This window comes from Lactuca saligna, chromosome 5, assembly GCF_052625555.1.
Source record: "Lactuca saligna cultivar CGN05327 chromosome 5, ASM5262555v1, whole genome shotgun sequence".
NCBI lineage: Eukaryota > Viridiplantae > Streptophyta > Magnoliopsida > Asterales > Asteraceae > Lactuca > Lactuca saligna.
In genome coordinates, this window is record NC_136421.1 from 253,113,570 (window position 1) to 253,129,277 (window position 15,708).

General features: G+C 35.3%; 2 protein-coding genes across 3 annotated transcripts; both read left to right on the top strand.

The window, feature by feature from the left end:
• Nucleotides 1-2,428: 2,428 nt before the first annotated feature.
• On the top strand, nucleotides 2,429-4,170 carry LOC145047381 (gallate 1-beta-glucosyltransferase 84A23-like). Its single transcript, XM_078995637.1, has one exon. It carries the CDS (start codon nucleotides 2,645-2,647, stop codon nucleotides 4,079-4,081), a length of 1,437 nt encoding a protein of 478 aa, XP_078851763.1. The 5' UTR covers nucleotides 2,429-2,644; the 3' UTR covers nucleotides 4,082-4,170.
• A 266-nt stretch (nucleotides 4,171-4,436) lies between these two features.
• LOC145047382 (uncharacterized) lies at nucleotides 4,437-7,837 on the top strand. 2 transcript variants are annotated; one of them, XM_078995639.1, is made up of 5 exons: nucleotides 4,437-6,022; nucleotides 6,097-6,253; nucleotides 6,417-6,563; nucleotides 6,656-7,111; nucleotides 7,193-7,837. In XM_078995639.1, the coding sequence occupies exons 1-3, from the start codon at nucleotides 5,384-5,386 to the stop codon at nucleotides 6,431-6,433; spliced, it is 813 nt and encodes a 270-aa protein (XP_078851765.1). In that variant the 5' UTR covers nucleotides 4,437-5,383; the 3' UTR covers nucleotides 6,434-6,563; nucleotides 6,656-7,111; nucleotides 7,193-7,837. The 2 variants fall into 2 exon arrangements, with proteins under 2 accessions (XP_078851765.1, XP_078851764.1); XM_078995638.1 differs by having other exon boundaries at nucleotides 6,097-6,563.
• Nucleotides 7,838-15,708: the final 7,871 nt, after the last annotated feature.

A 15,708-nucleotide genomic window follows, 5' to 3' on the forward strand; every position in this document is an offset into this window, starting at 1 on the left:
AAACGCCATTATTGAGCTATAGGGTGTGTTATGAGCACCAAGATAGGAGCTTTACGTGATGAATCAGTCGAGGGAGGCCAGATCTATAGTTTTTGGAAGCAGATCTGACCTTAGAAGCGAGTTGGAGTGGTTGCATGGCATGGACTCGCCGAGTCTGTTCATCCGACTCGGCGAGTAGCTTGAAGATTGCCTTGGGACTGTTCAGCGGGTGGTCCAATCGAGTCATGGGAAGACTCAGTGAGTCAGGGTGAGTTGGAAAGGGATGACGAGTGGACTGAGTCAACTTGGACTCGCCGAGTTGTCCTTGAGACTCGGCGAGTTGAGTCGGGGTGGCCCCGCGATTCATTCAGGTGAAACTCGTCGAGTAAAGGGGGGATACTCGACGTGTAGTAAGAGGATTTCAGAGGGTTGGTGAAAACATCTAGACTCGCCGAGTCACCATGGTACTCGCCGAGTCCGGTCAGAGTTGACCCTTGACCGTTGACCAGAGTTGACCTATGTTGACTTCTTATAGATAGTCAACCTTAGAGATATAAAATGTTAATTAGAAACATATTATGTTATAGGAGGATTACAGCTCGGAGGATCGAGCACGAGGGATTTCCGGGATTCGTGATATACCGAGATACGCGAGGTGAGTCTTCTCACAATACTATATTACCTTGAGTAGGTAACCTGAGTTATGTGATAGAATATTGTATGCTATGTATATTATGTGTTGTATTGCATTATTTCTATGTGATTTATGTAGTGCATGTTTATCAGAGCTAGAACCTGAGGGTTCACAGAGTTTGGGTGCACGGACCCACAGAGTTATAGCCTCGAGTGGCTAATATGTGTTATATGTGGTATTTTGGGGAACTCACTAAGCCTTGTGCTTACAGTGTTTGATGTTATTGTTTCAGGTACTAGTGACGACCGCGGGAAGGCGCCGGCTTGATCCGTACACACACACTCGGAGTTTTTACATTGTGATCTTGGGATTTTGCATTAACCTATATTGGATAATTAATATGGTTGTTTGATGAATATTAATCGAATTATGTTCTATAAGAAAATTGAAAATTTTGTTTTGAAATTTACGGTGTTACAGTGTGAATCTAAATTGATCGATGTTTTTTTAATCGATGTTGATGTCAATTAATAGAGGACAAAATAATTGAGATTTTTGGTATAGTTAGTTTTTTTTGTTTTTTTGGATAAAAAAAACTTAAATATTAAAAAAAAAACGAAGTGAGTTTTTTATAAAGATTTTACAAATCTAGTTTATTAGTAATGAAAACGTTAAATTAATATAAAATTACATGAAAATATATTTCATTCATATGTAAATTTTATTAAATTAATTTGTGAATGATTAAAGAATTTAAATAGTAAGTCAGATTTACATTATGAAATCTAAAATTGAAATATTACAGTTCAAATTCATAGTATGAATCTAAACTGATCAGTGTTTTTTAATCGATGTTGATGTTCATTAATAGAGGACATAAAATTCAGATTTTTGGTATAGTTAGTTTTTTTTTTTTTTTTTTTTTTTTTTTTTTTTTTTTTTTTTTTTTTTTTTTTTGATAAAAATAAACTTAAATAATGAAAAAAAAAACAACAAAGTGAAGTGATTTTTTTTTCGAAAATAAAAAATCTTTTTATTTATCAACATAGATTGTTATGAAAATATGATGAAAAATCGTAAACAACAGTATATTCGTTTTTTTTTTTTTTTTGATAAAAAACGTGGCTTAGAAAATTTAAACGAAAAAAGTGGTTGGTTTTTGGTAAAAATGTGAGTTTTTTGGTATAATCGAATATATGTGTTAAATTTTGATACCTCGTTAGATATAGAAGAAAACAAGTATGAAAATCGTTATTAGGCCATGTTTTAACGAAAAACAATTTCTTAGAGATACTCTTCTGAAAAACAGATTCGTAGATGGCATCTACATGGAACGATGCACGCTCTGTAGAATTAAATTTTATAATTTTTTTGTCTTTTTCCCCGTCACGTCATTTTCTCAGAGAGTTATTTTGTTCTTCGGAGTATAGGGACTTCCGCAAAGCCCTATCTGCGGAAGTCATAGTCATTTTATAAAGTTGTATTTTTTGTATGGTTATTTGCTTTAAACTCTCCTTTCATTTTGGTTATTTGATGAAAATTTTCTTTTACTTATGCTGTAATGCATAAGGAGTTGAAGAGTTTCAGTTCTCGAACAAATACGTAACATATATACTTTTTGTTAATACTCCGTATATTTTATTTACTGTCATGCTAAACATCTTTCTTGTGTCAATCTACCAAATTTTAGGCTTAATTTAACAACGACATAATCCAAACAACTTAATACCCTGCACATAGAATTCAAATGAATATCTGTAATAGACGTCAGCAATTACACATGCATTTTTTTGGTTGTTGTATACGACTCTAATTAACTTATGCGTGATATTTCAGTCGAACATCTTTTGTCCTCTACCAAGCATCCACCTCTCCGATTTTGCAACACCATCTATCTCCCACTGTATATATCTATATATATGTATACTTGGCTTTAAGACATATTGTAACAGATCACTCAATATATAATTCATACATACCCAAAAACAACAAACGTTCACTCCTACTCACAGAAAAACACAATCGCCATCAATGGTTTCTAAACAAGATCTTGTGCATGTGTTTCTCGTCACTTTTCCAGCACAAGGCCATGTCAATCCACTCCTCAGACTCGGCAAGCTCCTGGCTTCAAAGGGCAACCTCCTCGTCACCTTCTCCGCCACTAAATCCATCGGAAAGAAACTCAAGAAAGCCGGCACAGTCGTTTCCGGTGATCCTACTCCGGTAGGCAACGCTGGCGGCATGATCCGGTTTGAGTTCTTCGATGATGGATGCTCCGAAGATAATGATGACGAACGCTATGACCTTGATAACTACTTGCCTAAGCTTGAGGCTTACGGAAAAGCTGCACTCACCGGCATCATCAACCACCATGCAGAAAACGGCCGGCCGGTATCGTGTCTGATCAACAACCCTTTCGTGCCTTGGGTTACCGACTTAGCAGCAGAGCTTAACATTCCTTCTGCTATGCTTTGGGTACAATCTTGTGCTTGCTTTTCATCGTATTATCATTACGAGAATTCATTAGTTCCCTTTCCAAGTGATGAACAACCAGACATCGACGTTCAGTTGCCAAACATGCCGCTCCTGAAGTCAGATGAGATTCCAAGCTTTTTACATCCTTCAACGCCATATCCGTTCTTGAGAAGAGCCATTTTAGGGCAGTTCAAGAACTTGTCAAAGACGTTTTGTGTATTAATGGAAACTTTTGAAGAACTTGAGGGTGATCTGGTCAACTACATGTCTCAAATATGTCGTATCCGATCCGTGGGTCCATTGTTCAATAACCCAATACTCGAAACTAGTTCTAATATCTCCGGCGATCTGATAAAAGCCGACGATTGTCTGGAATGGCTCGACTCGAAGCCACCTTCATCAGTGGTTTATATCTCGTTCGGAAGTGTTGTGAGCTTGAGTCAAGAACAGGTGACTGAGATGGCTTATGGTGTTTTGAACTCCGGCGTGTCGTTTTTGTGGGTAATGAGGAAGGGTGCGACTTCCACCGGCGAACCTGGAGAGTTGCCCAAAGGGTTCTTGGAGGAGGCCGGAGAAAAGGGAATGGTGGTCCACTGGAGTCCACAAGCCCAGGTGTTGAGTCACTCGGCGGTGTCTTGTTTTTTGACTCACTGTGGATGGAACTCAACCATGGAAGCGTTGTCAAGCGGTGTTCCTGTGGTTGCGTTCCCGCACTGGGGAGATCAAGTGACGGATGCAAAATATTTGGTTGATGAATGGAAGGTTGGGATTAGGATGTGTAGGGGTGAGGCCGAGAATAGGGTGATTGGGAGAGAGGAGGTGGAGGAGTGCTTAAGAGAGGCTACAAGTGGTGTAAAGGCGGCGGAGATGAAGAAGAATGCATTGAAGTGGAAGAAAGCAGCGGGGGAGGCGGTGGCAGAAGGTGGAACATCCGACCGGAATATTCAAGAGTTTGTGGATGAGGTTAGAAAGATAAGTGTGAGATCAGGTTAAGCCAGCCCACAAACGTGGACACAATTAGTTGGAAAAAGTATACGTATTTTGAAATTTATTTCCTTGACAATAATAGTTTTTATTTCCTATGTTGTCAAAAATCAAAACAAGTAGCGTCACTGTCAAAGCTTTTTTACCAAAACGTAGTATTCACAAAAAAATATCAATGTATTTTCTAAAAGGGAAAATGAGGTGCAAGGGTAATGATCTTTTACTGTGTTCAAATTATACCATTCATTTTTTTTTTTAACAAAAAATATCATTAAAATACGTTTCTTGTACACATATTATCATTGGCAACCGGATACAATAGGTTATCCCGTTATTTTTTTTATTTAAAATAAAATAAATGATTATGTGGAAAATACGTAGCTATTACAGCTGTTCATGGTATTAATCACCCGTCTCTCAATTAAACACCCTCACCCGTCTCTCAATTAAACACCCTCAAACTAAGAACTTTGTGTAGGGTTTTCTCAGTCGAAGCTTTCTTTGAGATCGATGATGGCTGGTCCATCAAATGCAAAAGGATCAACTTTCATTCAAGTAGATGTTCATTACGATGAAATGTTTTCCCCCATTCCTCATCGTATATACTACATGAATCAAAATACTTCAATTACATATGTCGATTTTGGTGGATTAAATTTCAAGGAGTTCATTTATGTTCTTGAGGATGTCACAAAGGGGAAGTGTCCTGATGTCTACTACTGTCTTGGGCACAAGTCAATGCGTGATGGGTTGAGACCACTGAGAAATGATGATGACTACAGGAGGTTTCTTGATGATTCACATGGTAACGAGGGAAAGATTAATGTATATGTTGATCACTACAACGATTTGGTGCTTGACTGGATAGAGGAAGAAAAGGAAGAAGAAGGTATTGATAGTGAAAGCTTTAATGAAGATAAGGACTCAGTCATGTCTAATGCTCTATATGTTGATCATGAACCCGATGAAGAGGTAATACCATTGATTAAATCTGATGATCCCTTTCTTAACTATATTAGTGTTGTCCCTAAAGATGATTTTGTTGATGAGGATGATGATTCAGATAATGGAACCAAACAAGCCCCAATTTATCCTTTTCATGACACAACTCAGAAATGGGATACAATGCAACCCATCCTTGGTATGAGGTTTTGTAACTCTCAAGAACTTAAATAGCTTGTCTCAAACTATGCAGTAGCAAACAGTTTTAACCTGTGGTACGAAAAAAATGATAAAACTAGGTTGCTAGTCAGGTGTTGTAAAACTAGTGAAGGAAAGGCAGCATGTCCTTTTAGACTATGGGCTACTTGGATGAGCAGTGAAAAATCATTCCAAATCAAGTCCTTAATTAATGAGCATAACTGTGCTAGAACCTTCAAGTTTGGGTCAGTTGTTACGTACTCATGGATAGGGACACATTTTGTTAATGATATTTTAGAAAATCCCAAAATGAGTTGTAGGGAAATGAGGGATAAAGTTGGGGAAATTTTCAATGTGAAGGTTAGTGTTGGACAATGCAGGAATGCAAAGAAGTTTGGACTTAATGAGATAGAAGGCAGTTTGAGCACACATTATGAAAAATTATGGAGTTATGAAGCTGAGATATTAAGAGCTAATCCAGGGTCAACAGTGAAAATCGGGACGGATACAATGCCTGATTCCACAGTTTATTTTTCTAGGATGTATGTTTGTATCAAAGGTGTAAAGGATGGTTGGGTTGAAGGATGTAAGAGGGTTATAGGTGTAGATGGTTGCTTTTTAAAAGGTATTTGCAGAGGTGAGCTTCTTTCAGCTGTAGGAAGAGACGCTAACAACCATATTTACCCCATTGCTAGGGCAGTAGTTGCAGTTGAGAACAAAGAAACTAGGAAGTGGTTTCTAAACTTACTACTTAAGGACATTAACATGGGAAATGGGGTAGGACTAACCTTACTTTCTGACCAACACAAGGTATTTATCCTAACTGTTTTTTAAATGGTTACTGTTTTATTTATCTTAATGTTTTGTTTATCTTGCATGTTTAGGGTCTTATTGAGGCTGTTAAAGAAAGAGTACCAGATGTTGAGCATAGGCAATGTGCTAGGCACATCTATGCTAATTTCAAGAAAAAATTTACGGGTGCTGAATATAGGAAGCTTTTTTGGAGGGCTGCAAAGGCCACAACTGTGCAAAGGTTTAAAGGTATAATGAAAGAGATTAGGGTGATTGATATACAAGCATATGATCACTTGATGGAAAGAGATCCAAAATCTTGGTCTAGGGCTTTTTTTGTATTGGACAGGTGTTATGATGCCATTAAGAATGGTATTTGTGAATCATTTAATGTTGCAATTGTGGATGCTAGGAAAAAGCCGATTATAACAATGTTAAAGGAAATTAGGAGGTTTCTGATGGATATGATGTATTGTAAAAGATTGAAGGGGCAGAAATGGAATCTAGCCATATGTCCATCTATTAGAAAGAAAATAGTGGACAAGAGGGAACATCTAAGGTATATATGCTTTTATTGTACTCCATTATTTTATAGGTATTGACATGTAATTCCTAAGTACTAATTTTATACTATATTCCACTATTTTATAGGTATTAATTGGTATGTAATTCCCAATAGAGTGCAACAATTTGATGTGAGGTCAGTACATGAGGTTTATGTTGTGTACTTGAACCAAAGAACATGTGCATATAGAGGATGGAAACTAAGCAGTATACCATGTGTACATGCCATGGTTGCTATTAGTTATCTAAATGAGAATGTGGAAGACTATGTGGCAACTTGGTTCACAATAGAAATGTTTAGAAATTGCTATAAGTATACAATTAATCCTTTAAATGGAAGTGAAATGTGGCCATTTTGGGAAGGTCAACCTATGTTGCCCCCAAAACGTAGAAGATTACCTGGCAGGTCTAAAGTCAACAGGAAGAAGGTTGCTTCATAAAAAGAAGGTCGACATACTATTAGCAAGAAAGGGGCTATTACAAAATGCAGCATTTGTGGAGAACCAGGACACAACAAAATTAGATGTCCATTGTCCAAAGAAGGTTTTTTTTCATATCAACTATCATTCATTTACAAAAAAAATCTAAGTATTATCTATTAATGCATTATAAATTTAAATGTAGGACCAAGTACTAAAGCCAAAAAGAAGAAGGGTAAACATGTTCCTGATGTTGAAGATTAGTCTAAATCTGAGTCTGAATTTGAGATTGAAGAGATGGCTGAAGTTGAAGATGAGTATGAATCTGAGTCTGAATCTGAGATCGAAGAGATGGCTGAAGATGTTGATGAACCTGATCAGGGACAAGTTAAGGAACAAGTTGTTGCACCTGTTGTTGAACCTATTGTTGAACCTGGTGTTGAACCTGATCATGAACAAGTTCATGAACCTGTTGTTGAACTTGAATTGGAACAAATTGTTATTGAACCTATAATTGAAGATGTTAAGGAAAAATTTGCACAACCTGTTGTTGAAGTTGAACAAGTAGCACAACCATTGAAGAGGAAAAGGAAATACTCAGAGAGGATCACTAAAGTGGCATTAAATAGGGTTGTCATCACCACGGATGGATGTGGTTTAAGTGTGAATAAACCTATTACTCTGGAATGATTCCCTTTGATGTAAATCTGCACATTAAAAACTGTGCTTTTGTTTGTTTAGGGTAGAAATTACTATGCTTTTGTCTTTTGCTAAACACTATGCTTGTCTTTTGATGTAAATATGCACATTAAAAACTTTGCTTTTGTTTGTTATTACCCTTTAAATATAATCTACATCGTTCAATGTTGCTTTTTACATAGGATTCCTTCTTTTTTACCATTATGCCCTTCATATTATTTTTGACCATTCTTCACATTAAAAAAGTGAGGGATATTGTATATACATGAGTAAATTAGCAACAACAAAACATGCTCATTCAACAAACAACATAAAATCAAACATAACCTCCAACTATAATTCTTCACATTTATTCTTGTAAATCATATTCAAACATAAGATTAAATCATATTCAAACTTAAGAATGTACATCATTCAATGTTGCTTTTACTTAGGATTCCTTCATTTTGACCATTATGCCCTTCTGCACATTAAAGGGTAAAATTCTGCAAAGTTGTTTTTACAAGGGTAAAATTCTGCAAAGTTGTCTCATTATCAAATTGTCAATTAAGCAACAACAAAATATGCTCATTCAATCATATTCAGCAAAACAACCATAATATCCACTTACAATTTAACATTTATCCCCTTAAAAGTGATACTACAAACAACATAAGCAACACAATTACATATGTTTTGAGACTGTTAATTTTCCTAATTATCTTATCAAATTCTTCATCTGTCTTCTTTTTGTAAATATTGAAATCATGGTCCATAATTACAATCCTCACTTCACAAGATTGTGCCCTCACTTCACAGGATTGTGCTCCCACTTCATCTTTTTTTTTTTTTTCCTGTTGACTGTATCTTCTTCATTAACTCATTCCCAGAATTTGCATTTAATTTTTGGGTTATCCTAAAAATAATATACGAAAATTATTGAAAAAGACCTTACTACATATAGATTAAACCCAACATACCGTTGAATTAGGGCAAACCCTAAACTCTTTTCCAGGATTATCTTTTGTTGTTGAAGTCCAAATACGAGAAGGGTAGCCACAATCACAAAGATTTGCAAATCAAGTTTCGATTTTGACTTGGGTTTCTTCGATTTGGTGCTGGAGTTGTACGTAGAGGAGGAAGCCATGGATGTGAGAAATCCTGCAACAGTTTTGAAGAGTGAAGAAATCATTCCCTTAGTTCCTTTAGTAGGGAAGATGTGGGTGTAATAGCCACGTATTTTCCACATAATCATTTATTTTATTTTAAATAAAAACATACTGGATAACCTATTGTATCCGGTTGCCAATGGTAATATGTGTACAAGAAACACATTTTAATGGTAATTTTTGTTAAAAAAAAAACATGAATGATATAATTTGAACACGGGTAAAACATCATTACCCTTACAAGTCATTTTCCCTTTCTAAAATATTTATCAAAAAGTGGTAAGATCTCTACGCCTAATGCAAGTAAATTACAGAAATGGTCCTTGTGGTTTGGTTGAATTCGCAGGTTTAGTCCAAACTTTGAAATTTTGATAGATTGTGTCCCTATGGTTTGGAAAAATTACACCAATGGTCCCTCTTGGCTGAAGTCTGAGTAAAAGACCAACACACCCCTATTTGCTTTTTATTATTTTTAATTTCAAAAAGTATAGGGACCAATTATGTAAGAAAAATTAAAGGAGTAAAAGCCTTAAATTTTAACCCATCCCCGATCGTCCCATCATCCCGCTCTACATTCATGTCCAATGAAGTTCTTTTGCACCCATCATCTAACCACCACCGACTCAATCTAAAAATCAAGTTCAATTGAAATAAAATCACATCATTGTTTATTTATATTGTATCTGTTGGTTGTCATCATTGTATTAGTTTGTGCCATCTTTGTTGGTTGTCATCTTTGTTTCAACCATTCTGATCTTGCTTCTTTACCTATTTCAAGTGAAACGAAGTAACATAGAGCATTGTAGTCGATTCTGATTCTACACATAAAAAGCACTTCCAAACACCCTCATTCACAATTTCAATTTCAGAGGATCAAAAAAGAACCAGGAAGAAAAAAAATAAACGTACAAGCTATTATTGAAGATGAACAGGCGATTGACGAACTACAAATCCAACTTCTTGATTTTATAAATAAATCAAATGAATCAAAGACCAACACACTCGTCTAATTTCCATATTTTTGAGTTGATTTTGGGTTCGATTAGGACCTCTTATAACATGATTTGGATTTTAAGGGGTTAAACAAGTTGTTTCTTGTTAATCTAGTTGGAGGAGCTTTAGTTTCTTTGGGTGGTAGTGGTGGTTAAAGCTATAAAATTAGAAATAGTAGAAAAGAAGGGAGTGTATTGAGATGGCGGTACGACGTATGGATTGGGGTGAGACTTGAGTTATAATAGAGACCACCTTGATGGAGGCAAATAAAAGGGAGATGAGGTTAGAGCTACCAGAGGAGGTGCAGGTGGTGGTGTAGTCGATGTTGGTGGTCGATGGGGTGTCTGATGGTGGTGCCGGAGTAAAGAGAGGGGACAAATAAAGAGTATAGAGTGTGAGTACCAAACAATGAACGTTGAAGGGATTTTTGGCTTAGGGATTATTATATCATTTTTATTTTGATTCTAGTTTGATATTCAACCCCTGGAGTTTATAAAATATAAAATAAAAGATATAAACTAAAAAAGAAGGGGAGAAGGGGTATATTGGCCATTTGACCCATACTTAACATTTGATTTCTAACGACATTATCATGAAGGGACCATCACTGTAATTTCTTCAAACCATAAGGATGGTCGCACTCAAATTTTCAAAGATTGGATCAAACCTACGAATCATACTAAACCATAGAGACCATTTATGTAATTTACTTGTTTAATGCTTTTAAAAACTACAACCCTTGTGTAAAAAGGGATGAATGAGTAATATATTTTTTGATTTGTATATATTTAGTTATTGACTTTTTTTTTGTTTATAATTACCCCTTCAACTGTACACATTTAATCCTTATGACCGACTACTTCAGGTAAACCGAAAAAAATGACTTAAAAGGGTAATATATTTCTTATTTTATACATATTTAATCCTTAATATTTTTGCACATTTAGTCATTAATATTTTTTGTGTTGTAAAATGAATCAATATTGTTTTTGTATACATTCAGTACTTATGACTGTTTTTTTAGGTTTTTCTCACTGTTGGATTAGGTATCTAAGCTCATAACTATAATTAGTATATACTTGAATTGATAGCAGCATAATCATTTTGGGTTGCCCTCAAACCTAGCAACTGGATAAGGAAATTATGAAAAGAGAGATATTGATTTGTTATAAGATTAATAAATTAATATAAATGATTCATTAATATGTTAAAAGATTAATATATTAATTAGAAATCATAAGGTTGAATTAATAGTTTGGCAAAAATTAATTAGAATTCATTTTGGGGTTAACTGTATTAATTATAAAGTACAGGGACTAGTTTGCAATTATCAAATAGTTGAGTGGAAGGTTCCAGAACCTCCTTGAAAGGGGGTGGACGAAATCTATAAGGGAAACCCTAATGATTTCGTCCAAGGGGCTTGGATAAGGCCTTTGGATAAGCTTTGGCCCCAAGCAAAGGAGCATTAGGGTTTTCCCTTAACCCTAGATCCCTCAGCTATATAAGGAGCCTCCTGGCACCTAAAATTGACCACTCCTTCCTTGAAGAAACCCTAGGGCCGAAAATTACATACCTTACTCTCTCTCTCCTTCAAGTTTCCTTCTTGCTAGCTTTTGGGTGTAACTCCATAGAGGCATTACGTTTGTGGTGTTAAGCATCTAAGAAGATCAAGATCAAAAGGATTACCAATTGTTTGCTATAACAATTGAAAGGTATGTAACTTTTAAACCCTAATTGGTTAATTTTGAAAATAGCCTCTCTCCTTACGGTTCTTGTTTTGCAATTCAAAGTTATATGTTAAATAGTTAAAACATAGATCCAAAGTAGGTTGCATGTGAACTTAGGAATTGTTTTTCTAGTTTATTTTTTTACCTAAAACCCATCAGTGGTATCAAAGCCATTGTTTTTGTTTTAAATTGAATTGATACAATAGTTGAATTGTAAATTAGGGTTTATAGCTATTAAACCCTAAAAAGCCAATTTTCGTTTTTAGGGTTTTTGGTTCAAAGGGTTTTTCGAAAAACCCTAGCCTCCATGAACCCTAATCAAAATTAGGGTTAGGGTTTTGGGAACCCTAGCCTCCTCCCTTGAATTTCAAGATTTACATGGTATTTTTAGGGTTTCTTATGTTTGGATAATTGTTACCTAATTGGATAATTGAGAAAAACAAGGAAATTATCATATACCCTATTTTTCAAAATATAGAGGGATATGGATTAGGATTAAATTAAATGTTTAATTTAATTAGATAAAACTTACAAGATTTAATAAATTAATTAAAAGTTAATTAGTAGATAATTATTAAATCTAGTTATTTGGTTTATTTTATATTTATATTAAAGGTTTAATTTTCAAAAAATTTAAAATAAACCCCAAAGTTTAAAAAATGTTAAAACACACCTTATATATGTATTATAATTAAAAGTTAAATATTATATATGTATAAGAATATGGTCGGTCAAATCGCTAGTATGCCTCATTCACGAAGCTAAATCTATAAGGTATAAGGAAACTGCCTATAAACTGGTAGTTGAATGGGTGTCCATTCTCACCCACCGCTTCCTTGATTAGTGGAGAGTCGTTAGCAGAACGGATTTGATAGGACAACTAAATTTCATTAAAAGTATAATGTTATTAAGAAAGTACTAGAACACTATTTTACAAAATCCCAACTGTAGTTACTTTAGGAAAAGTGTGAAAAGTATGCTAGTCCATGAAATTGCACATTATGCTTTATTGGTCGTTAGTGAAGCGTGTGTGGTTTACCAGCACAATAATAGGCACTAACACAGAGTAGTAATGGGTATCTCATAATTATCATTTTGATGGAGTATGTGTGGTTTATCGACACATAATAGTTAATGATAAAGACAATGAGGTTACCAAGCACATTTGCATGATTATTCATATCTTGCTTGTGATCCTTGGCATCCCAGTCACAAATAGAAGAGCATAATTTGAGATTAAAACATGCCATTGAATAGTTCAATGTATCTCAAAAGGAATTAGGAGTTTCACTTCATTTGTTTCGTCTTATGGTGGAATTGGTGAATCGTCATTCACCTACCTTTATGTAATGTACACTTAGATCTCGGAATCCCATTTCTAAGTTGTGAATCATTATAGTTGGATCCTAAACTTGATATTGTATTTTTGGGTTACTATATTAAGGTGTCTTGAAATCTAACTAAAACTATCTTTCTTTTCAGAGGTCTACTCCTTGAAACACTTTCGCTTCATCATCCTCCAACCACAACTTCTCTTTACTCAACATTTTCTCCAAAGTCGTTATGGATGGCTCTAACTATAACGATTGGATACGTAACATCAAGATGGCGCTTCGATTTGAGGACAAAGAATATGTCCTTGAAAAGGAGCTCAAAGAGCTTGATGAATCCAAAGCCACTCCTGAAGAATATGCTGCCTACAAGAAGCACTATGATGATGCTACCAAAGTGGCATGCATCATGGTCGCAACCATGTCCCCAGAACTACAGAGGTACTATGAGGACTACTGGCCTTTGAGATGAACAAGGACCTTATGGAAAAGTACCCTAATTGAGCTCGTCAAGAAAAGTTTGAAGTGGTCAAGTCACTCATGGCTTGGAAGATGAAAGAAGGTGAGTCGGTTGTATCTCATGTGCAAAGAATGCAACGCTACATAGAGCATTTGGTCAACCTCAACATTCACTTTGATGAGGAATTAGACATTAATATGGTATTGAACTCGTTACCCGATTGTGATGGTCAATTCATCCTGACGTGCCATTGGAACAATACTGAGCAAACATTAGCCCAATTGCACAACTTGTTGCAGACAGCTGAAGTAGGAATGAAGGGTAAAGTATATCCTTCACTCCTACGAGTGCTCATGTCTTAGCTATTGGATAGGGAAAGGGGAAAAAAATAGGAAAGGTCTTCCTAAGCAAAACTAGAAGGGAAAGGTCCAATTTGGGTCATCTAGTAGTTGCCCAAAGGCTAAGCCCAGTGATACCATTCCCCATGTTTCTAGTCCAAAGAATGTTGTTTTCTTTTATTGCAATGAAAAAGGGAACTGGAAGAGAAACTGCCCAAAATATCTGCAGGATATCAAAGATGGCAAAGTGAATCCATCTTCAGCAGGTATTTACACAATTTCTTCTAATAACTCATTATCTTTTCGTTCATGGGTCTTTGATACAGGATGTGGTTTTCATATATGTTCTGATTTGCAGGGGATAAAAGAAAGTGAGGAGATAGAGCGAGGAAGTATAAACTTGATCATGTGAAACAAGAAGTCTTCACCAGTGACCAAGATCGGAGTTTCTCAACTTTTGCTTAGTAATGATGTTAGATTAGATTTATTGAACTGTTGATATTCGTCTGAGATGATGAGAAACATTATTTCATTTCATGCATTGTTCAGTCAAGGTTTTAAATATTTTTTTAATGATTTGAATGGTTCAATATCTATTTATAAGAATGGTGCTTTTGTGTTTGAAGCTTTACCTTGTGATGGTGTGTATGAAACAGTGACTTGTGTTGATAGCTTAGGAAATAGTGTGTTTAATATTGACTTGTCTAATAGTGTAGACAAGGCATGCTTGTGGCATTGTTGTTTTGAACACATTAACAAGAAATGCATAGCCCAACTCCAAAAGGACGGAGTGTTGGAATCATTTGACCTAAAATCGGATGATATGTGCGAATCTTGTCTTTTGGGAAAGATGACAAAATCACCATTCTCAGGGTCTTATGAAAGAGGTAAAGGTTTGTTGGACCTCATACATACAGATGTGTGTAGACCCTTCAGATCAACCATGAGAGATGCTAATCGATTTTATGTGACTTTCATTGATGATTATAGTAGATATGGCTATATATACTTAATCAAACATAAGTCAGAAACCTTTGAAAAGTTCAAAGAGTTTAAACATGAGGTCGAAAATAAATTGGGCAGGAAATAAAGATACTTAGATCCGATAGAGGCGGAGAGTATCTTAGTATTGAGTTCAATGACTATCTAAAAGAATGTGGGATAGTCTCACAATTGACTCCTCCTAGGACACCACAGTTAAATGGTGTGGCTGAGAGACGTAACCGAACCTTGTTTTATCATGGTTCGTTCTATGATGAGGCGTAATCGAACCTTGTTATACATGGTTCAAGCCCAACAATTTGAATATTTACTTGTTTTATGTATAGAATAATTGTCGGGAGTTTGATTGAACAATTGTTAAATCGCAAAGGCACGAAGCTTGTCGATTGTTTATAACGATATTTGAAAATATATGTATATTCTTCATTCTATTTTCATAGGTTATAACTTGGTATTTTAACCCAAATATCTTAGTAATAAAATAATTGACTCAAAAATATTTGTTCGACCTATTCAGCCATTCTTTAATAAAAATGACAATCTTAGTCCCTTTTATAAAAAATGACATTTTAGGCCCTTAAACTATTTTCTTGACATCTTTGGACCACAAACTTATTTAAATAATGTTTTTAGCTCAAAATTTACTCTTTGGCAGTTTCAACCCCCTTTTGGAAAGGATTTTCACTTAAAGTCCAAACTTTTCGCAAATTTTACAATTTTGACCCAAAATCCAAAAACTTTGCATTTTTAATCCTTTTTGGCAAAAAGGGTCATTTTAACCCCCGAAATAGATTTATTTACCCTTTTACCCACTGTTTGGATAAATTTACCATTTGAGTCCCTTAAAACACATTTTTCGCAATTTTTGGGCCTATGGGCCGAAAAGCCCAAAAATTGGCCCATTAGGCTAAGATTTTCATTTCTAGTCCTTTGGAGAGCATGATATTCATAAACACATTTATTTTAACTGTTTTGACTCGTATGGTCCTTAAGAAAACCGTGAATGACAACTTTTAACCAAAC